At 37.5% G+C, this 25,258-nt stretch overlaps 1 protein-coding gene across 2 annotated transcripts in view; it reads left to right on the top strand.

The window, feature by feature from the left end:
* Positions 1–25,258, top strand: part of USH2A (usherin) — a 546,480-nt gene that overhangs the window by 448,820 nt on the left and 72,402 nt on the right. For both annotated transcript variants that reach the window (XM_060754270.2, XM_060754269.2), the window contains exons 59-61: positions 2,323–2,481; positions 3,798–3,960; positions 13,453–13,807. In XM_060754270.2, coding sequence (XP_060610253.2) covers positions 2,323–2,481; positions 3,798–3,960; positions 13,453–13,807 — 677 coding nt within the window. The remainder of the gene's footprint in view (positions 1–2,322; positions 2,482–3,797; positions 3,961–13,452; positions 13,808–25,258) is intronic.

Genomic DNA, 25,258 nt, shown 5'->3' with positions numbered 1-25,258 from the left:
GCTGGTGAACTGCAAACCCATTGATACTTAACTACTGGCTATGCTGGCTAGAAGTAATAGCCAGCATAGGAACTGTACTCCAAGGACATCTAGAAAGCCACATAGTCTCCAACATGGTAGCATTTTTGTAGTTGAATGCTGCTGTAAAGAGAATTTATGTGCTGTCACATTCTTGCAGCTTTTATAAGAAAATAAGATATGTGATAAATTTGAGTAGTTATTAATAAACATCAACTAACTTTCTTCAAGTAGTTACATAAGATGAGTTAGAAATATATAAGATTTCAGATGCTATAGGTATGTTTTTAATAATGAATATTAAATGAAATAAATTTTTACTTTTAATATTAATACCAGATATGAAACTGTATTTTCATGAAGCTGAAACTGAAAGACTGTGTTTATCATTAGGTTAGATGGCAAACAAAATGAATATCTTCTTACTCATTCATTTCAATTAGTAGTCTTCAATCAGTACTCCTCAAGAAAAAGAACCATTAAAAACTGTACTTATATATTTTCTTTATGAGACAGCTTAGTTTTAAAGTGAATTTTAGACTGTACAGAATTGTCCATTATTTACTGTCTACATAAAATGCAGGGTAAGGGAGGGGAAAATCCACAGATGTTGTGTGATTGACTTGTCCTGTTACAAAATATATACCTGCTGTGAAATGAAGTCATGGAGGGAAAAAGTGGAATAATTTAACTTTTTTATTTGTAAAGATAATCAGGGTTTTCTGATTACATCTTAACTTCATAAATGTTAAATAACCTATCAGCATCTAGTTGTTGTAAATTATGAAAAGGGGTATTGCTGGGAATATTAACCAACGAAATCCTTGTTCTTTAGTGAACATGAAAATGTGTTATGGCAGGTTGTCATTGTGCTCACGGTAACTTTGACACCAAATAACAAAACTGCCATTTGCACTTAGGGTAAATTGGTTCACTTGTGCTTTTACTGTTCCTTTTATTCTGACATAAATTTATGAACTCTGGAACTAACCAAGTCATGTGGTTTCCCAACTGACTTTAACAAATCTGCCCATTTCATTCCATTCACTCATCAAAACATCAATGCTGTGGTGGGCTCACTGCAGATATGTTAAATACAAGTACTTTCCTGACCACACATTTTCTGTGAACATTTACTTTCTTCATTTTTTTAAAAAAAATGTCAACTGATGATATGGAAAATATGTTACAAAACAAAGTAAAGAATGCAACTCAGAATTTTATTGTAGACGCTCCATTTTTGCATGGAAAGGGTGCTGAATTTTAAAAGCACAACTTTGATTTTACCTGAGAGATTTAGGTCCTGCAGATGCTGATCATAGAGTCACCCTGGAGGACCCAGAGATTTCCTAGATGGGACATATTAATCAAATCCATGAATAATCAAATCTGCAAAAGTGAAAACTGTAAATATGAAAGAATGGTTGTAATATAATATGTATAAAGGAGACTGGAACCAACATAATGAGAAAAGTCCCCCTTGTATAATTCAGTGCCACAGAAGCAGAACAGCCCAATCACAACAGATAGATAATGGGAACTTGGTGCAATCTGCAGCTATTGACAGACTTTTCCCATGAATAGCAGGGAGTGGATTAATCATAGGAGGTAAACAGTCAAGGGCATCATGTGATATGAACAATCTTGTTTCAATCTTAGTTTGTCCCCTTCATGCGATAAAGACCTTCATTAATCTATGAAACTTTTCTATAGTAGTCTTGATTAGGGTTGATGGATGAAATATAAGACAGTGTTCCTGTACCCTTAAATAATTTTGTAGAAGAGGGGATTTCATCAAATGTTGTTTACATTTCCTCTTTTAAAGGTATAAGAAGCCTATCTTGTTTTATTTATTTAACAAAGAAGGCTTTATTTAACCAAGAAGTAACCAGAAGTCAAGTTTCAGTTCCAGTAAAGGGGAAATGTAAGTCAGGGTGCATCTCCACTATAGAATTAATGCAGCTTAACACCACTTTAAGTGCCATGGCTCAATACTATGAAATCATGGGAGTTGTAGTTTGGTGGGACACCAGCACTAATATTTGAACTGCTATTGGGAAAGTTGGAAGTTTTGTCTGTGGTGATTAATCTCTGGTAGATTGACAGATGCAAGGACTCATTGAAATGTTGAAGATGCATTGCCTGAGTATGGTATAATTGTTTAAAATACACTGCTTCATGCCTCCAAAGTAGTATTACAGATGGCACACTGAGTTTCCAATCCTTACAGCAAACCTCTCAGTCACCAATTCTTCTCTGAAACAGCAATTGTCATTCTCTAAATTGTGGTCTCTTTTATAACAGGATCATTTAAGTCCAAAGTGCCTTTGAAGTACAATGTATTAATGAATGCTGGCAGTACCTCCTCACTTGTAAAACCAGTGGGCCATCCTACCTTTGCTCTTTTGGATGGTCTGGATCCATACACACAACATGAGATAAGGATACAAGCCTGCCAGGATGGTAAGATGTCAAGTATTTCCCTTTTCTGATCAGCAGACAGTGCAGTTTTGCAAAATAGATTCTGTTCAGCAAAAAGAGATAACATCTTATTTCGAAATTGAACTGAAATGTTTACCTAGTAAAAGCAAAGCCCAGTACCGAGCGGAGCATTTTACATTTCTTCATTTTGTATCATGAATATTTTAAAAGAAAATTTAAACCATTAACGTTTGGGGGAATGTTGGCCCTTTTGATCAAATGCATTATGAAAAGCATAAAACAAGTTGTTTTTGAATCATCCTAGATTTATGCATAAGCAAAAATCCATTCTCAATTGATGATATATTAGCAATTGTGTCTCTTTTTATTATTCATACAAAGTATAAGGATATGGTTGTCTTATTTCAGATTACAAGGAATATGTGAAATCCAATCTGATGGGATCTGTTACAACACTTATAATGTATTTTCACAGATACCATTGGTACTGAACTTTCAACAATTACTAATGTATCATTCTAGGAACTTCTGGAAAAAAAGAAATACTGATTCCATGGGGATGCAAGTGGAGGGATTAATCCAGTCTTCGGTGCTTTGAAAACTTTACTCTTAACCCAAGCTGGCTTTTTTTCAAGTTATCCTGTGTTGTCTTTCTTGTCATTGCTTTGTGTATTCAGTATTTGCATGAATTCTTACAAGAGAATGCTGGAGAGTCAAGATTCCATACATTATTCAGCTATATCAGAAAGTGAAGTGAGTCTGTGTTGAGGCTGTGGAGTGGACCCCTTCTTTTGTGGCGCTTGAGGTCCTGGAGGAGTCACCACAACCACCACCCCAGTCCTTCAACTGTGCCCCAGTTTTTTTTTCAAATAGCAGAAATTTGTGGCAATGTGAGACTCTAATGATCCAGAAATTTCACCAAATGTGTGAAAATGTTCAAAAATGCCCCCATCTCAGAAGCATCCAAGAATTCTATACCTCCATGTTCATCTAAAGCAGTGGTTCCCAAACTTTGGTGCTTTGGTCTTCAACTCCCAGAAATCCCAGCCGATGTACAGCTGTTAGGAATTATGGGAGCTGAAGTCCAAGAAAAAGTGGAACACCAAAGGCTGAGAACCAATAATCTAAAATCTCTCTCAAAATGACATCAGGAGGTTTGTCTCCATCATTTCCTGACACCATTTTGAGAGTGATTAGAAAGCTGTGGTATTATGGCTTAAAATTGGTATTGGACCTTTGCATTATAAGTTGCTGCTTCATCATTTCACATGGAAATCAGCATTTTGGATTGGTTGAAGGGATAGTGAACTTTAAGTGTTAATTTCATTTGTCTCTAGTTGGCTGTGGAGTTGGCAAAGGAATATATGCGATAACAGCTGAAGCTCCACCCCAAGATTTGGATCCACCCATCATAGCAGCAACTGGATCAGCATCTGTAGAAGTGAAATGGTCACCACCTAAGAAACCCAATGGAAAAATCAAAAACTACTTTGTTTACAGGTAGCTATTATCATATTTTATTTAAAAAAATAAAATTAAAAGGTCCAAATTCCCATTTTGTAGGATACTATAGTTCTCATTCCATAGTTGAAATCTGATACATTTCCACAGTTACTTAAATTATCTTCTCATGTGAGTATGTGATAGCATCAGAATTATCCCAAAGGCTTTCAAGAGATTTTAAAAGCCTTCCATTTTTGTCTGGGTTTTAAAGATAGAATTGGCATGTCATTTCTTTCTTTCTTTTATCCTGAGTGTCTGGCAGTTAGGACTGGGATCACAGCAAAATGTGAGTGGGATGGGTTGAAGACAGGGCATTCCGGAATCAACATAGCAGTAAAGAAAGGCCAGTACCATCTTTACCTTTGCATCAGGCCCGTAGCCAGGATTTTGATTCGGGGGGGAGGGGCTGAGTTTGATTCGGGGGGGGGGGGGGGGCTAAGTCTGAGTGAAAGAGGGTCTGCCCTAGCAAACCTTTTGTATTGTTACCCCAATACCCCCATGCTTATGGGATATATTAAGTATGGTGATCAAATCATGATATGAATAAACATAACAGTTTAAATAATGCACCAATAAGGCCTTCTCGCGGACCACCATGAGAATTTCGGGGGGGGGCTGAAGCCCCCCAAACACCCCCCCCCCCCCGGCTACATGCCTGCTTTGCATTATGGACATATTGAAAACTTGGAGCTGGAAGCCTATGCATTGCTTGCCTTTAGAAGAGATGTGGTTTTGGGAGAAAACACTATTGAACCCAGTGGGACTTACTTATGAATGGACTCATGTAAGATTGCACCATATGCCTTCAATCCTGTCCTGACTTTTGTGGGAGTAAACCCCACTGAAATCAATGGGACTAACATGCATCTTTGGACTGTTAGGACTGCATTTCTGTACTCACTTGAGGGGGAGTCATCACAATTTGGCAAATTTGAGGGGGCAAAGGCAACATATATGAGAGTTGGGATATCTCCCTGGGTATGCAAAAAAAAAAAAAAAAAAAGGAGGGCAATCAAGTGAGAAGGCTACTTGAATTTGCAAATATGTGCATGCAATGTAGGAAATAATAAAACCTACATTGGAGCCATTGTAGTTGGCTGTCATATGACTGGGACACAGACTGACATGTTGAACACATGCACATTATGGAAACATCCACTTGTACTTATAATTATCTGATCCTATATAGCTTTCCAAACTCATTTCATTTTGAATTAAGCCAGGTGCATATGGCAGTAAAAGGATCAAACTGGGATGCTACACAGTAGACCTAGGGTACACTCCTCATGTAGATTTAGCCCCCATCATTTTGAAATGTCAGCTGTATTAATACATGAAAGTATTTTTATTTATTTATTTATTTATTATTTAAACTTATATGCCGCCACTCCCCTGGGGCTCGGAGCAGCTTACAAGAATAGCTAAAATCTAACAAAGTTTAAAAGCAATTTAAAACAATTTAAAAACAACAGTATCAAACGTTAAAAGCCTGTCGGAACAGGTATGTCTTACATGCCCTGCGGAAAGCTGGTAAGTCCCGCAGGGCACGAACTTCAGGTGGCAGAGCATTCCAGACTGATGGCGCCACTGCTGTGAAGGCTCTACGTCTGGTTGCCTTTAGACGCAAGGTCTTGACACTGGGGACTTCCAATAGATCTTGGTCCTCAGAACGGAGGGATCTCTGGGGTTGGTAGGGGGTGAGACAATCCCTCAGATACATTGACCCCAGACTATGCAAGGCCTTAAAGTAGAGTGAAAGTAGTCATACATGTGCATTAGGCTAAATGGTGGGATCCAAAGCATTGCAAACTGGCTTCACAATCAACATCTCTCTCCCCCCCCCCCCCCGTTTTTCTTTTTTTAAATGCCTCCTCTTCATGCCATTCCTTTTGATGGTTGTGTAGCATGCTGGTTATTGAGCTATCCATATTTCTAAAGCACTTTTGACATGTAAGCCAAAGTGTTCTCGTGGATTTTAAATTCATTAGCTAAGAAGGAGTGTAAAATCTTGCTCTTTTTAGTAGATTCAGATGAAAATGAATTGCTGCCATCTTTTCTGACTCATGTTCTTTTCCTCATTAATAACTTTTGCCATCTTGAGCATACATGTCCCAGCTCCTTATCTAATGGTCTGAGGAAACAATGACCATTCGATCCATGGAGAAGAAATAAAGATTCAATGTATTGAGTTCAAGAGAAATGAATGATTGACAGCAGAACTGCATGTACACAATTCAAGAGAGGAACTGAGGAGGGCAGAAAGGGAAGTGGGGATTGAAAAGATTGGCAGAAGTTCCTAGATCTAGAGCCCTATAGACATTGCAAGGGAATTTAACCATCTTTAATAACACTGCATAATTGTGATCTGGCAACACTGCATCTTCCTGGTAGCCAAAACAGTGAAAGAAACAAGAAACAATTTATGACAATATAAGGTTTAAATTCATATATTCAGTTAAACTAAGAAACTTAATGGTTTCGACTAGGAGCAAAATGCCAACCCTCCCAGAATATTTCCCTGCATTTTTGTGCTAATTATATGGCCAAAGATATATCCATTCTCTACTTTGTATAAAGGGAAATAAAGGATTTCACAAGCCAATACATGGCTTCACTCCGCTGGCTTTGTAAATAAAGATGATGATTACTGCTGCAATTCCACAGGAGCCGGAGAAAGGGAAAACAGGAAATATAATGCAGAAAGTGGAAAATACTGTAAATTGAATTTGACAGTATTTGATGGCATTTGATTATTCTAGTCACAGCCAAACAATGATATAAAGAGTAATATGAAACAGAATGTGTTACTGCCTAGCAGACTCAAAAGCAATAAACCTTCCTCCAATGTGACACAATCACTTCACAATCATAATTGTAGCCTGTTTGATACCTCTGAGTACAGCAGAAGGGCACTGACTGACATAGATACATTTTGTTTTTTATTTAAAGTGAAATGAAAATGGCGCACAGGGGCTCCAGATACAATCGTTATATTCACCTACATAGGCATGAATCACTTGGCAGTTATTTCAGCTGAAGTTTAAATGTGCTTAGACAACAACAATATCACATCTTTCTCAGATAGCTGTGAAAAAAATCAGAAATATGTAAGGACGGAAATGGGATGTAAGCACATGGTTCTTTTTTTTCATGAGATATCCATGCACAGTCTTAGACTGTTATAGCAAGAAGCCTGCAGTATTTCTAGAGGATGTTATGGTATGTAATTTCTTTTTCATCATTTGCTGACAGTGCTTTGCTGTTGTTTATACACCAAACTAAATTTATTTAACCTGCAAGTGGGTAGGCAGCCTTTCATTAAAGCTGAAGGATGTATGTTAGCACAGGTTTGGAATTCTCTGCTAACCTTCTTGATATTCCTCTTTCGCCACCTTGCCAAATCTGAGAGCTTTTTTTTTTTTTGTGGGGGGGGGGGGGTCAACAATATTAATTTATTCATTTATTCAGTATCACCTTTCAAATATGGATACACAAATACACACATCATACATGTATGGATAAAGAACACACATCTCAGCTTTTCAGGTAGCTAGCATGATTTAAAACAAATTAGGGAAAAACACTTGTAAAATGTTAAAACTATTACAAAGCCAGTAAAAATTGATGATAATAAAAGCAGCGCGATTCAAAGTTTTCTCCCTCTTCTGAATATATTTACTTAATTTGCTTCCATTGGTTCAATATGAAGCATTGTAAAAATGTCCTAGAATAATGATACATCATGACCGTATAACAATGAAAAATTCAGTGGCAGGAGGGAGGGAAGGAGAAAGTGGATGGTTGGAAACTGAGACTGTGTTGTTTAAGGGTTCCTTGCTGATAACAGAGTAATGGGAAACACTGGGAGCTTGGTTTTGGCCCATCTCCATTTTTGGAACTTGTTTCCAAAAAGTACCAAATCCATCTGAATATTTTTTCCAGTTATCGGGGAGTGGGGAGGGGGGGGGGACCATGCTGAGAATATGCATTTGATAAATTTTGGTGTTTTTGATCTATACATCATATTCTACTTCTAACCAACAATGGGCTGCCACCTATATTCTGGACTTTTTTGGATTTTGTACCTTTTGGAAACAAGCTCCACATTTGTTTACAGAACAAGTGGGTCAAGGTTAACAATACTATCCATTATGCTGTTCTAAATTTTCTCCTGAAGGTTCAATAATGCCTATGCATGCAAACACACATGTATATTGAAGGCTTAATAAAGCTTTTTCATGCATGTATATAAGGGATTTTTTAAATGCAAACTTTGAAAAACCTACATTTCCAGAACCGATATGGTCTTATGCAACTATAATTTGGATCTTAATGCTAAATATATGGAAATCAAACATAGACTTCCCTCATCCCCTGTGTAGGCCTCTATGTATATGCAGATTTCATTTGCAGGGAGATGTATTTGTATTCTGAGTGTTCAACAAATAATAGAATTAGACATTTTAGCACTACAAGAATACACGTAATTGTATCTTGGGTTTAAAATCAAATGTAAGATTCTATCCTTCTAGTTTTCTACCTTCCAGAATGGATGCCTAAAGTATTCTTATTATATGTCTGGCGTACAGTTTGCTAGGATGAAAATAGCTATCTGAACATCTCAACATGAGTGAAGGCAGCAAATCATAATATGCAGATTCAATGGCAGTTAACCGTTCCTAAAATTGACATTTTTCTCCATTGCTACTCACTGCGTGGGAGCAAAGCTTCCACTTAAATGAGCAGTTGAATGCTAAATCTTCAGCCTACTGAAAAAGATTAGAGACTGTTCAGCTACTTCTGCTTGAAGTTTATTCATACATGATATTCTCTCTTTTTAGCACTACAGATGGAGCCATTTACCTAACCATACATTTCTTTCATTAAATATTCAGCAGTAATAAGATCTAAACACTTTAACCAGACTGCATTGTTCAGCTTTCATTGTGGAATAGCTCATAGTTGGGGGCATATTTGATCTATCAGTGCTGAGAAGCTGTTTATCACAGATTTTCCATGTTACTGAACACTAATTTGTGATTCCAACAAACAGCTATTGTGGCTAATTGAGATGCTGTGCAGTGCAAGCCAAACTCCCAAGCATTAAAAAGAGGTTTGCTGCAGTTAAAATACCATCATTTTTCACTTTTCTCCAATTGATATATTTTTATAGCTTACTGGGAGAACATTTCATATGCCAAACTGTATGCCAAATGGAAGCACAAATCTCAAGTTTACTTTCCGACAAGTGGAAAAGCTTTTGCCACACAGCTTTTGCACCTTGATCTTATCTCCTCCTTCAGAGCTTAAAATGTGTGGTCCTCATGAAAAGGTGATCTCTAAATTCAAAACAGATTCTCCCCTACCCACTATTTCCACTAAAAGTTCAGAAATAAAAGTCCTACCGATATACATTTCTGCACTGGATCATATAAGATTATACACAAGTCATTTGTCTGAACCTCCATTTAATCCTATAATTGTGAACGCAGGAAGATAGTGGTTTGCTCTACCTTGGTCCTTTGGATGTTTCAGCAAGGGGGCGTTGACCTTGATTCATAATTCAGAAAAAAAAGTCCTGCATGGTAGCATTCTGATATATATACTAGGCATGGATAGAGCTGCATCAGATAACTCATTGCTTGTAATAATTTTGTTAAAACTACCTTTTTGAAGCGATTTTGAAGCATTTTTAAAAACTGGAAGTCCCTTTGTCCTTCCAAAGCTTTTTCCGCCATTTTTGTTATGACTCGGGGAGTGAGTTGGAAATGATTCGGCATATTTTCAGCCCTCTACTAGCTTGCTGGGAGGCAAGCAGCATGCATGCTGGAAGACTCCTTGCCTCCCAGCCAATCAGGGGAGAAGTTTTGGGGGAGCACATGGCTCAGAGGCTCATTTGGAGCCAGGAAGGGAAGGGAGAAGGGAGAAAGGAAAGGGAAAGACAAAGACAAAGGGAAGGGAAGTTGTGTTGAAGGGAGTTTGGAAGAAGAATGGCAGGCAAGCAAGCAAGCAGAGAAGAAGGGCTGGGAGAAGGGCTGTTGCCTGCCTGGCTGCCTGGCTACCTAGCTGGCTGGGCAGCCTGCCTTGCCACTTGTGTGTTGTTGTTGCTGCTGCTGGGGTTTGGGACGGGTTTCCCTTGTTTGCTGTGCATTGCCTTAAAAAGACACCACAAATCTCATACTTTCAAGTCTTGCTTATTGCGTATTGCACAATTGCGCCCGCCATTAACGAACCAATTTGGAAATTTTGGAAATTTCGAAAAGTTCCAATTTTTTTAAAAGAAAAATTCGGAATTCAATTCTGAATTGAACCACCAGCACCTTTACATCCAAAATGAGTTTTGAACCATTTTTTGGATCAACCAAGCCTAATATATACTTGTTTGTTTGCTTATTTGTTTATATATTTACCCTATTTATACCCTGCCTTTCTCAATCCCGTAGGGGACTCAAGGTGGCTTACATGTATAGGCAGCGATTTGATGCCATGTAATCATACACACATAATAAAATAGGCAATCACTAAGACATATCAAACCTTAAAACACTTAAAGTACACTTGTTTGTACTTTACTAACTTATGCTAAGTGCCTAATCTCTCTACATAAACACTCACAACAATTTCCTGCACCAAAAGCTGGGAAGTGAGATGTACTGATAATGATGAAACTCGGGTATACAATCAAATGTGCTGCAGGCTTTACTGATGTGTCAAGCATATGCCAGTATGGTGAACCCAGAGAAGTGAGAAGTACTCACCAGCTTTATTTCACATTGTAGTGAGATATTGCATTGAGAGATGCATCTCTCATATGTACTAACTACAATATGTTTCCTGGTGCCACCCATCCAAACCCACCTTTTAAGTGTGGTAGTGCTCCCTCCACCTATGTGGCTATTTCTATTTTGAAGTTTCACAGAAATATATGCATAATATATATGCATACAATAGTTATATATATTTTTTTTAAATGGAGGAAGGAAGCTGCAATTGGATGTGAAAATGGAATTAAATTAACAGTGGCAAATTACTGTTTGAACTGGTTCATTAAAGACTGTACTAATTAATTTGCAATAACTTTTATACATGATAACGATCAACAGGAAATCATCCTGCACATTTAAATTTGGTTGTATGTGGATTTCATGTGTTCTCTTGTTCTCACACATGAGACAATGCAATTGTATTTTATATTTACAATTTATTATATTTATTTATCCATGAGCAAATATGGACCATGATGGATTAACCCAAGTCCAAAATTTTGTTCACACAGGGTGAACAAAACTTCTGATGTTTATGAGAACAAGAGTCATGTGCATGAACCTTTAAATAAGGCCCAATTTAAATTACTAGGATAAAATAGCTGCCATGGGTATCAGATATTAGATAGCAGACGGCAGACGTGCTTGTAGATGTATTATGGCTTTTAAAATTGTTCCCACTAGAGATAAAAATCAGTATTTCCTTCCCATGGAAATCTACAAAAGGTATAGATTTTGATTTCAGAGAGTAAATGTCCATTGTTCATATGAAATAGTCATGACACTTGCCCAGCATGCAACCTGATTTGTCTCCAGCAAATGCACTGCATACCCAATTGTGTGGCAAATAATGTAATTTATTAATTTGGTGATTGGCACCGGGACAAACATGGTTTAACTTACTATGAATCTTGATTCATGGTTAAAAGAAGGGAAAGTACCTGCATCCATTTTTCAACATCATAAAACCCTCACTAATCATATGACATAATATACCAGACTTGATTTCTATTGCCACTGATTGATTTTGCAACTCCTTCTAGAAATGATCTGCCAATTTCTCGTGAGAAACTATATTTTTCACTTGAGGCTGCCTTCCCCATCAGTTGTTCTTGAAAAATATCTATCATCCATTTGCCATAATAATTAGTGTGTGTGTGTGTGGAGAGAGAGAGAGAGGGAGAGAGAGGGAGGGAGAGAGAGAGAGCTTCTTGTAATTGCTTAAGTGCAATTCTTGAAAAACTCCTAAAGCTCAATTAAACTGAGCCATACAGAAGGAGAAAGTAAGGGTTAACAAATCCACTGTATGTTTATGTTGAGGATGAGAGTTCACCCAGAAATATTTTATTTCACTTCATAGAGTAGTCTCTTTGCTGCTTCACAACATTTAAACTTCATGTGTCTTTGGTTATTGCTGGTATGTACACTACTGCACCATGGTCCTTTCAAAAGATCATTTTTGAACAATGGATATTAACATAGATAATCCAAAAATCCTATAAACCAAATTATAAATTGTATCACAAAGCATTACATCATGTTATGAGCCCTAAGGTAGAACTGGAGTTTTGAGTAGAATAGCTTAGGATAGACATCTGAAGATTGGTCAGGGAAAAGGAAATCAACCAAACTCTCTATTTTTTCTCTCTGTCATTTTTCCCAAGTGACCTTTGCCCATTCTTGATTTAGCCATTTATCATCATAGGCTATCACTCATGACCGAGTATGAATGTTTTTCAAGTGAGGTCATAAGTGACTGTAGAGACCTATTCTGGATCAGCATGGTCTTTGACAGTGGAGACATAGATTTCTTGTTGACAGTCCCAACAAGGGTTTGCTTGACATGCCTTCCCCTTGACACATTTCTGCCTTTCACCTTCTGTTCATGCCTCTTCAAAATCCATAGCACTGTTGGCAAACAGCTGGCCTCCACTTCAAACTGGGTCAGGCTTCCCAGTTCTCAGTGTTTATTCAACTTTTTTAAGATTAACTTTATCCGCCTGTCTTCCCTAGAGATTTGAAGGATTTTTAGGAGGCAACACTGATGGAATCTTTCCAGAAGTCAAGAGTGACATTTGTAGATAGTCCATGTTTCATAGTTGGAAGGACAGTTACTTTATTAACAAGCATCTTGGTATCTCTATGAATGTCTTGAACCTTGAATACTCTCTGCTTCATTCAACAAATGCTGTGCTTGCAGAGCTCAGCCGGTGTTGTATTTCAGCATTGATGTCAATTTTTGTAAGACTAGTAAGCAAAATTCCAGGAAAAAAAGACAGAGTAAGGTTGGAGAAAGGCAGGATCAAAATTTTGTAAATAAATAAATAAATAAATAAATTGCCATGGTGAAAGAATTGGCCATCTGCAAGGACGTTGGTCAGGGCTAGAAGTGTATTGGATTGTTTGGTGGGGTGAGGTGGATTTTGGAATATCTGTAATTTCATATGCTTACATAATGAGATATTTGGGAAATGGAACCCAGTCTAAATATGAATTTCATTTGTGTTTAAATGAATATACGCATAGTTTGAAGATAATTTTATATCCAGTATTTTAAATATTTTTGTGCATTTTAAATAGGTTTGTGTACATTGCACTTCCAGAAAGCAAAGATGTCTGTCTTCCACCACCTGTATAGACAATTTTGGATGTTCAACTTGTGTATCAGATAACCTCTATTTTCTCTGCAAATTACTTACAATTATTTTTTTTTCACAACTTCCAGGCGTCCTGTGGGGACTCAAGAGAAACTACTTGTATTCATCTGGTCTGAGGGTGCCTTAGAATTTGTTGATGCTACAGATATTCTTCAGCCATTCACCGGGTATGAATATCACATCAGAGCACAGAATTCCAAAGGTTCTGTGGACAGTTTGTGGTCTTCAACACAAACCTTAGAAGCTCCCCCTTGGGGCATGAGAGCTCCTTGGGCCCAAGCTGTAAGTCCTTACTCTGTGCTCCTAAACTGGACCAGCCCCACTTCTCCTAATGGTCCTATTTCTCAATACCGTGTTGTCTATCAAGAGAGGCAGAATGATCCAACATTAAAAACTCTTGCTGTTACGGCACTAACTGTACCGGTAAGTGTAACCAATTTTTGATAGCTTGTTTTGATTGCTTTAAAAAAAGGTAAATTTTGAAAAAAATGTAGTTTGTCTTTGTAAATTTTTATTGTGTAAAAACAGGATAGAATTTACTAGTTTACAATGGATCTTTGCTACTTAATTGCTCGATCTTTTGGTTAATTTGGCAATAAATATATGTGTGAGTAAAAAAAAATCTAAACCAAAAGCATATTTCCTGCGTTGTTAGTTGAAGCACACCAGTGACACAGTAGGCTTAACTTCTAAAAAATTCTAATGGTAGAGACAGTAATTCCCACCCATAGTTTCCTGGTACAGTATGGATAGCATGGAATTTGGTGAGAATACAAGCTCGAAGACGCTGCATCAATTTGCTTACCTTCAACATCCTATCACATGACAGCTCAATTCTAATTTTCTTGTGTAGGAATAGAAGTTTCAAATGTGAATTATTGGGGCTGAATACCCCAAGAATCTCCACCAAGATCTGAATTCCAGATAGTGCAAGGTTCTAATACAGACTGAGTATGTCTTATCCAAAATGCTTGGAACCTGAAGTGCTTTGTATTTCAGATCTTGGAATACTTGTCTTTGCATATATTTGGATAATGAGATATCTTGGAGCTATGAATCAAGTCCAAACACAAAATTCAGTTATGTTTCATATATGTCTTATACAGACTGCCTGAGGATACTTTTATAAACAATATTCTTAATAATTTTGTATGAAGCCCAGTTTGTGTGCACTGAACCATAAGAAGGCAAAGGTGCCACGGTCTTACCCACTCATGTGCACATTTTTTTTAGAAGTTTTTTGGAATTCCAGGTAAAGGATGCTCAACCTGTATATAGGCATTTGAAATATGTCCAGCTGTACTGTTAAATAATCTGTCTTCAGGCTGTCCTATTCAGTATGAAATACTAGGGGTAAAATGATGTCAAAAGTGGAGATAGCTTATATATCTTGATATCTTCCTTGATGAGGGTTATGATGTTCCATGTACTTGTATTAAAAATAATCAGGAGAGTGTTATGATGTTCCATGTACTTGTATTAAAAATAATCAGGGGAAAAGTGCTGATAACTAATTCACCTTGGGCAAGTCACACTCTCTCAGCCTCAGTTGAAAGCAAATGTAAACCCCTTTTGATCAAATTTTGCCAAGAAAAAACCCATGATATGTTTGTTTTAGGGCTGCCATAAGTCAGAAACAATGTGAATACATACAGCAACAACAAATTGGAAGCAAGTCTCTCCAAATATTCTAATCAATCCATCTACATAATTAATTTATGAACAGCATCCATGTCTACTCAGAATTTGGCCTCACTCCTAGGTAAAAATGAATGGTTTACAGCTTTAGTTATTGCCTCATTGCTAATTTATTATTCTAACAAATTATTCAAGTGCAAAGATGAAGGCAATTTTGTTCACTCTCCTTCCTCTTTACAGAAAAGCAGTTATAGAACTTGCTTCCTAGTACTATAGCCTTGAAATCTGAGTGTCTAAAACAAAGTAAAATTGTAGCAAAATCAGATATTTTTTCAGACACACACACACACACATATAGCATATTTGAAGTGCATGCTGGTGTAAATGATAGGAAACTTAACATTAGCTTGAAGCTTATGATTTATGTTTGGTAATTAGGAAGATTTGTCTCATAACTCTTCAGAATCAGAAATGATTTATTTCTGTACCACAAAAAGAAAAAAAGCTTTTACCAATGCTGACACGTGGTGCTTTTATACAGTGGGTTTCAAAACCTAATAAATACAGTAACCCAGAATTAGATGGATTTTTATTACCTCATTGCAGACCTGGCAAAAACTGAGAATAAAGTGTGATGGTATGACCTGCAAAATTGTTGTTTCTAGTGATGGTAATGGGAACTGAGGAGACCAGTGAAGAAAGATACCTTTTTGAATAGATAAATAAAAACGTCGACCCAGTGTGCAGCTGCAAATCTTTACAACCAATTCCAAAGGCAGGATTAAAATTGTGGGTCATTCCACACATTCATGTAGGGGTAGAGATCTTGCGGCTTCCAGATTTCCTCTGGTATTGGTTATGGTGACTAGAGCTTCCTGAATTTGTAGTTCAACACCAGCTCCAGCTGATAGTCCACTATGGCATGGTTCTCATCCTGATTTAAGTGCAAGCACTGGTTTGCCGAGGAACTAATGATGGGTACCTGGTAATATGTCTAAATAATAGACATGTTTGCACTTTACCGCCATTTGCAAGCATAGCTGGTGGGAATGAGAGACTGGACCTTCTCAGTGGTAGCCCCTCAGTTGTGGAAGTCCCTCCCTAGTGATATTTTTAAGAACTTCAGGGAAAGTCAGTCTTTTATCCCATGACCATCATATACATATTTGATAACTGTATGGGAAAGACCTTCTTGGTGGTTGCCCCCATACTTGCTTTTGCCCACCTCTTTGATTTTTTTAATGCTAAACAAAGATCTTTTCTTTTAGAAAGGTCATTCATATTTAATCAGTTGTGCCAACAGGGTCTTTTAATGGGGAGACCTACACTTCTTTTTTTACTGTTTTTTCAAGGAGTTTCAAATTGTTTTAAACTAGTATCTTAAAATGATTGCTTCTTTGTTGTAATTTTATGATCAATTTAAATATTAGATTGTTAGTTACACTATGTTCTATGCACTATGCTAGAAGTAAAGTGAAATATAAATACAATGAAAATCAATATTTCAACCTTAATTCCCATAAAGATGTTATTAAGATTGGACTGGAGCCAGACATCATGATTTTATTATGCATATAAGCCATAAGGAACACAAGTTTCATTTCCTCCCTAGATCTTTATTCATTTTTTCTATTTATGGCTGCAATACAAATCTCAGTGTCATGTTTTTAAAATTATGACAAATATATTATGAACCATCTCAGATATTAAGATCATCTGGGGATGCCCTGCTCTCGACCCCTCCTTCTTTGCAAGTGTGGCTGGTGGGGACGAGAGACTGGCCCTTCTCAGTGGTAGCCCCTCGGTTGTGGAAGTCCCTCCCTAGTGATATTAGATCAGCCCCTTCCCTCCTAGCCTTCAGAAAGAGGGTAAAAACCTGGCTCTGGGAGCAGGCTTTCAAAAAATAGCTCAGTGCAATAATTTTAATGTGGAACATGTGCAATTGATTATGAAATGATGTTAGATGCTGGTCCCTAGATGGCATGTTTTAACATTGGAATGTATTTTAGTTATGTTGAATATGTATTAATTTTAAACCAATTTATTTTTAAGTTAACATTGTATGTTTTAAGGCACTGTTTAAGTGCCACATGTAAGATGCCTCGAGTCGTCCTTGGGGTAGAGAAAGGCGATATATAAATAAGGTAAATAAATAAATAAATATTATATTATATTAATAATTATTTTACTATTTAATAAGCAAGATGATGCAATATTTCATATTTGCTTAATCTCTATAACACTCTGTCACATCTCTACTTTGAAAATATTAGGGTATAAAATACCTTTTACTCCCTTTCTCCCCAAAAATATCATAATTGCACCTTTTCCTTTGAAACTTGGTGCCAAAGGAAATTAATTGTTTTCCTGTAAACTCCAGCAATGACCAAATGTTTAAATCTCTTGAAACAATTTAAACAAATGGTCACTTTCTGGTTGTTTACAGAATTGCTTCAAAATTCACTTATCTAGTCATGCATTGAATTGCCTTCCACGCCAAGCCAACAACAACAGAAAATATCCAGGATGGTTGCATTGAGGGTAATAAAGTGCACCAAAATGGCTTTTTAAATAATGTTGCCACAGTATGTTTCTTTAGCATCAACATTTTAATGCCGTTGAAATTAGTATTTTCTTGGCACTGGAGAACCATTATCCTAGAAAACCTGAACTGGAAACACATAGCAGAAATATAATCACAGTGATTGTGTGTAGTTAAGATAGCAATCATGTTTCTCTAGGTATTTTCTGTTTCAAATTTCTTTCACTTTTCACTTTTTAAATATGTGCTAGTGAACTAAAATTTGCCTTATCAGAGCAAACCAGCTCCATGGTTTCATTTTCATTTCTACCTCTACTAGATTTAAATTGCAGTTGACTCTTTACTTTTGAGGAGATTAGGGGTACAGGACCCATACAAAAGAGGAAAAACTGCAGATATTTCCAGAGTCCCCACACCATATTTAACACGCAAAAATGTACTTCCATTGATAGCATGACTGGCTGCACACACATTCCCTTGCACACGTACTGACACACCCATATCAGAGGAAGGAAGGAGATGGAAAGCATTAGAAGGAGAGAGAAAGGACCTTTCATTGCTCCCATGAATAAATAGGCCACATTTATGACTGCAAGCCTGCCCAGTTTCAGAAAATTTCACCAATCCACTGATTTTTCAAATTTTTAAAGTTTTTACCATAGCATTAAAAAAAAAACACCACAAGAGTGGGTTCTGGGAATTGAAGTCCCAAGTGCACACCACAAGCAAGGAGGAGAATTGACACAGCCAACTGGGCCTCTGATTGGCTTAGAAAGAAAGTTAGAAACACAGAGAAAAAAACCTCAACTCCCATCATCCCTTAGGAGGGAGCACAGAGGCTCCTTCAATGCTTGCATTCCACAAAGTGCTGCTGGGAAAGCAAGTTCCAATTTTCCTCAAGTGGGTACTGGGGGGGGGGGGCTTCAGGAAGGGATGGAGGAGACTGCTGGGGAGAAAAGAAAAGGAGGAGCTACAGCTTGCCTGATTTTCAAGGCTGTCCACATGCCACCTCAACCTTAGCCCCCACAAGCTGAAAAGACCCAGCTGCTGTAAATCATATCTGCTAAGGCTTCAGCTGCCCACCCACCAGGCTTGTTTCTGGGGATTTGGCAGCCAAATCCCCTGAAGCCCCCGAATCCGGTACACCAAAACGATATTGTGCACACCTCTACTAGGCATATCAATGTATGTATTGGTCCTTAAATTTCTTAAATGTTATCTTCTATTTTTCTTCTAATGTAATTTTAGGCAAATTCAGTGCTCAAGTTAGGATAGACTCTACATTGATCTCATGAGAGATTTTGTTAATGACATAAAAACTCTTTCTGCTTACTGCTGAATACCACAGGTGTGCTTCCAAATTCAACCTAAATTTTGGTTTAGATGAAATATCATTGAGTCTCTCATTAGTGCCCTAATTAATATTACATGTATGTGCAAACAATACTCTTGTATATTTATTCAGTTCTAGAACAGTCTGAACCATAAACAGCATGTTTAAAGTGAACTAATGGTGCATTTACACTGTAAAAAGAAAAATATATATGATTTTAACTGCCACGGTATTGCTATGGAATCTTGAGAGTTGTTGTTTGATGAGGCACCAACACTACTTGACAGAGAAGGATCAAGACCTTGTAGTTTTGCAAGGCCTTTAGCCTTTTCTGCCAAAGAGTGATGCTGCCACACTAAACTACAGCTGTATAAAACTGCATTAATTCTACAATGTAGATGCAATCTAACTCTGGAAATAGAATTTTCCCATGGAATTTCTGACACATCCTTAGATGCAGATTTGTGAATGAGACATTTTAATTAAAATCTAATTTTATTGATAAAGGACTAGAAAAGTGATAATTAAACTTATGCCCTTTTACAATATAGCTTGTGGAGGTACTAGGCTAAATCATGTAATCTCCTAAAGCATCTCAACTGGAGTTCTCTCGTGGGATACTCTATTAGTCATTCTTTCACACAACCTTCTGTGTTACTTTGCAAGATTTAAAGAATAAGCAAGCAATGAGCTCTGCCTTTTATTGAACTAGTTAGATGCTATTATTTTCCTTGCAAAAGATTGTCAGGGAAAGAGAAGAGTCGGAGACAAAACTCTTTTGTCACTGGGGATATTATTTTATCTTGTGGCTGAACAACAATAGGCTTAAAACAGGCAGCCGGTGGTTAAACTGTGACTGTAAATTGAAGGCATCAGAACTTTGCAGGCTTTTCTCCCATCATCATTATGTAGAGCAGCTATGCTGAGGTGCAGCCCACATAAAAATAAAACACATAATTCAACAAGAAATCAATGAAAAGACACACTTTTCAACCTTTCTCCCTTTGCAATTCAAAATATCCTATTGTCCTCACGGATTCCTTTTCACACTCCAAAAAACTCCGGTACTGTTCAGTCTACAACTGATTACTTCTCATTTATGACCAAATAAGGTTCATTTGCAAGGAGGCGAAAAATAGTTGTACTTCTTTGGCTTTTAAATCTGAAACTGACTTCACACCTTGATTCAACCCTGTTCATTTGGACTGTTTTTCTTCCATACTAAGTATTGTGGACAGGGATATCGCTTCTGAGGAGCCTTCCACACAGCCATATAACCCAGAATATCAAGGCAGATAATCCACAATATCTGCTTTGAACTGGGTTATCTGGGTCCACACTACCATGTAATCCAGTTCAAAGCAGATAATGTGCAATTTTACACAGCTGTGTGGAAAGGCCCTGGGGGAGAGAAAATGAGGGTATTTCCTAACCAAATTAAAATGTTACCTCCTCCAGTTGCATATGCAAAATAAATAAAACAATCCTATATATGTTTATTAGAAATATGTTTCATTGTATTCAATGGTGGATGTGTTGTGACTGTGCAGGGGCCACAAAATAGAACATGATTCTTCCCTGGAGATTCACAGTTAAATAGACAGAATACCCAAAAGGAAAACAATTTGGAGAGAAAAGGAAAGCATGCAGGCATTAAACACATTTTTAGTTTAAATAGCCACCATTATATAGCGATTGCAGCTATATAACTATGTATAGTTATATAGTACAGGTTAGGTACCCCTTATACGAAATGTGTGGGACTAGAAGTGTTTTCGATGTTGGATTTTTTATTTTGAAATATTTTTACATTCATGAAAATGTAAGACTGGAGAGATGCTAAGGATTTGTGAAATGGCAGCAGCCCAAGCCCAGTGTTTGGTGCAACTCCATGCCTCCCATCATTTCTCCACATCCGTCTCTATTAGTCATTGAACAAGTCATTGAATGACTTGTTCATTTGCACTCTGGGTGTGTATGAGACATATGGTTGGAAAGAGACTTATGATCTGAGAGATGGAGGATATAAAGGGTCTGATATTCAAAAATATATATACAGTAGTCCAGCAGTTGTCCAGTCCCACTTTGTGAAGGAATGAGCAGGAGCACCACATGTGCCACCTGTAAGCAAAAGTATTTTGGATTTTGGAGCATTACAATGTTTTAGATTAGGGATGCTCAACTTGTATTATATATATTTAGTACTGTTAGAAAGAAGCAGAAGAAATTAAATGATGCACATTGCTCAATCACATTTTTCACAACAAATATGTTCAAATCCTCAGGAACACATTTAAATTGCTGAGAAAGCTATAGATTTTTTAAAAAAACAAGTAAAATATTCTACTTGAGAGCTGCATATGCCACTAATTCAGGCTACTTGCCACTTAGCAAAGACCAAAAGCTGCAAGTGGCAACGAAGGGACAAATGTTAATTGAACTGCTGTGCTGCTGTCAGCATGGAGAGTAGCCACCAACAGAAACAAGATGGCTAACCCAGGCATGCCCTATTAGAGCTAGAAGATCACATCCTTAGCTCTGCAAGGGCTTATGGGTTATGAGGAAATCATACACAGATGACTAATTTTTTTATGGTTCACAGCCAAGCAAAGTGAAATTCAGCAGCTGTTCAGGACAAGTGACCACTCTAACGGCTGCAATATAACCCACTAAATAGAGAGGGAATTGTATGAGAGCAAGAGGTTAGCCGTGATTATCGGCAGGTGAGTGCTTTATTGAAGTTGAAAGACCATTAACATTGATGGAGTAATTATTTCAACTTGAAAGTAATTACCTTGATGGGTGATAACTTCTCCTGTGTTCCCAGATTGGATTGGGCCAAACAATTGTGAACTCCTGAAGCCTGGAAAAAATATTACAACAATACTGCAATGTTTGAACTACAGAAATCACTGTTAGAGCATTTTAATTATGCCTAACAGTGGAGAAATTTTTAACTTACAGTATCCAGTGAACTCTCCAGAGAAGAGATGTTTGCTTTCTGGTCCAAATGAAATGACCCACACCTGACACACGCTTCTCAAATTATGCATGTTATTTGAATTCAGCTTTTAAAATACAAAATTCCATTTCTCTATGGAATGGCTGACCCTAGTCTTATTATTATTTTTATAAAACATCCCATTGTCTCGTCTGTTAATTGTAAAATCTTTACAGAGGTATGCCAGGGATGCTCTGCAATCAGAGATCCTCCCAATATTTGTGAATATTGTTATTTCCCCAGATTATATATCAAGGTTTGTCCAGGAACTGAGCCGCTCTGTTCAGATTCGCATTTGGATATAGATAGAAATGTGCAGGTGGCTGATTGTGATTCTGCTTGTACCTCAACCCTGCATCTAATGCAAGAATACCAGTACCAGTTAACCCTACACTGATCCATTACCCTGGAAAATAATTTTATTTTCATTTTATAGCCTACACGTGTTTCATATACAGTCAGCTCTCTACATTTATGAGTTTGACTTCTGCTGATTTGATTTTTTATGGATTTGATTAAGATGGTCTTTCTATGAATCTCGAGGTCCTTCAGTGCAACTCTGGAGCCCCCGGTGGTGCAGTGGGTTAAAGCCCTGTGCTGGCAGGACTGAAGACCGACAGGTCACAGGTTCGAATCCGGGGAGAGGTGGATGAGCTCCCTCTATCAGCTCCAGCTCCTCGTGTGGGGACATGAGAGAAGCCTCCCACAAGGATGATAAAACATCAAAAATCATCTGGGCGTCCCCTGGGCAACATCCTTGCAGATGGCCAGTTCTCTCACACCAGGAGTCACTCCTGACATGACAAAAAAAAGTGCAACTCTGTGGTCAGCATTCACTTAAAGCTGACCATAGAGTTGTGCTGGAGGAGTTAGAGATTCCTAAAGAGGTATCATGTCAGGTTAAAAGAACAGTGGTTTTTATTTGCATTTTCCCCACTTTCTGTACCCCTAACCCCAGAAAACGTGGCAGGTTCACTGTACTTCTCTTTGGTCCATACCAGAGTTTCTCAAACTGTGGTCCTCCAGATGTTTTGAACTTCAGCTCCCACGTTGCCTAAAAGCTGGTAAGCTGGCTAGGATTTCTGGGAGTTGAAGTCCAAAACACCTGGAGGAACACAGTTTGAGAAACACTGATCCATGCAGATAGTACAGTTGAAAACACTTAGGGGACAGCCAACATTACCCTTGCCTGTTGAAAATATTTCATTCCAAATGCAAAATCCAGGTAGTAGAAGAAGCATCCAACTGTATCACTTCTGTTTCCAAGCCCAGAGAATTATATCTGATCTAGCCTACTATTGGGCAACTATTGGAGGCTAAAGGAGCACATTTGTATCCTAGGAGAAATTGGTAACCTAACCATCTCCCCTATCCTCAGTGCAAAAAAACAACAACAAATCCACAATTTTTGCCTCCAAATCCAATTATGCTAGATTTTAGCCCTCTCTTGAGGTCAATTTAGGTGTAGAAGAAGTCTTTTTTTTCCCCAAAAGGTCCTAGGAGCTATAAATACAGTGACATTCTACAGAAACAAGCTGTTAGTCCTGCACCTTCCTCCTCTGAACCACATTCAGTAGTGTGAAATTCCTGCTTTTCCTGGCAGGTTCAGGACATGCTGCAACTTTTTTTATGGTAGCTACTTAACTAAACAGCAGGCTTGCACAATGCATATCTTTATTTAATTACTATAATCCTTTTCATTATCTTATTCTTCTTTTATGTTCCTGGTCCTTTGAAAACAATTTATAGTGTTAGGTAGCCAAAATATTGCAACAATCCCTCCTTGTTTGACCAGTCTTACAGACACCACCATATCATGCTTGGCAATTGTCAAGCCTCTTTGTGAACTAAATTGTTAGAAAGTTAGTCTGAACAATTGCAATAATTTCACTGAAAAATGGGTAGATGTCCCATGTCTCTAGAAAGCCGTATTACATCATATGTTTAAAAACTTAAATGTTAGTTTTTGACAGTAATAAAGTCATGAATTTTCCAGACAGTGTTCCTATTCAGTGATTATGGCTCTAACTTCTATTTATTTTATTCTTTTGTGGGAGCAATTACTAAAAGCATGGCTGATACCTATACCCACCAGAGCTTGGTTCTGTTTTTCCTTTCCCCATGCTTTTTAAAAGGATAGTTATTGATCTCTTGCTGAGCTGAGATTTCAGTTTTATGCCAGATAGCTTGATTAATGGGTTGGTTTCTGTAAGTGGACTGAATGGGGATAGGAAGTATGGGCAGCCCATACTGCCAACCCTAAATCCGTCAAGACACATAGCTCATTATGAAACAGTTATCAAGTATACATGAAAAATTAATTGGGCTCAGTTTGATTCTGAAAAGAATCAGCTTTCTACTTGGCGGTCCCCCCAATCCTTCCAGATGTTGTGCACCAGCCCCTTGAGAAACAGCGAAGGGAGATGTATTAATACGTTGTATTGATTAGATCAAGACCCCTGACAGTTATTTGTAGAGATACCATCTGGCGGCTGTTCGAATTCCTTCACCAAAAACAGGACGTGACATGTTATTAATCTCAACTCTCTAAGTATAGACAGTTGCCTTTTCTGCTAAACCGCATTTTACCATTCCGTAGGAGATGAATGCAGACCTGAAGGGTGCTGAAATTAAGGTTATTACACAAATTGAGCCATATGGTCCAAATATTTCAGCAAGAAAATTGCCAGGCAATAAAAATTGCTCCTGCCTTCCTAATGGTGTAAATTACAGTTTAACCATGGCTCTAATGATGTCCTTCTGCCGCGCTTAACTACTGTTACATGAAGGACATTGTTTTAAAAATATAAAAAAACAAGTAAATGCCAGCAGCGTGTTTTACAATCTGTTAGTGTGTCATTAAGAACACTGTCAGAATTACATAAACATAATGGCAGGCAACCTAGCATACAAAAGAACAAGTATGGAAAGAGAATGTCTTGAAAACTCAGTTTAAAGTTCTTCAGATTTTTTTGGGTCTACTTCAGACTGTGGTTACTTCTGCTTATCATATTACCCAGTAGATTAAAAAAAAAGTCATTGTGTAAATTCACATAGAAATTATGGCCAATCTGAACATATATCAGGAAGGGGACATTGTATGTACTCTGGGCTTTATCCTGAGAGCAGATCAATACTTTTTCTTTTGTAGTTCTTCAGATTATTTATTTCATATCAAAAGCCTTGAATACATAAGTATAAAAGTGATAAAAATAGAAGGAGCACAAGCAGATAAAGAACTTTTGACCAAAATGTCTTCAGTTAAAACATCAATATACAGTGGGTCCTTGGTATCCATTGGTACCTTGGTACTCTCTGTGGATACCAAAATCTGTGGATGCACAAATAACATTTTGACAT

This window comes from Anolis sagrei, chromosome 1, assembly GCF_037176765.1.
Source record: "Anolis sagrei isolate rAnoSag1 chromosome 1, rAnoSag1.mat, whole genome shotgun sequence".
NCBI classification, from domain to species: domain Eukaryota; kingdom Metazoa; phylum Chordata; class Lepidosauria; order Squamata; family Dactyloidae; genus Anolis; species Anolis sagrei.
This window is presented reverse-complemented; position numbering and strand designations above follow the sequence as displayed.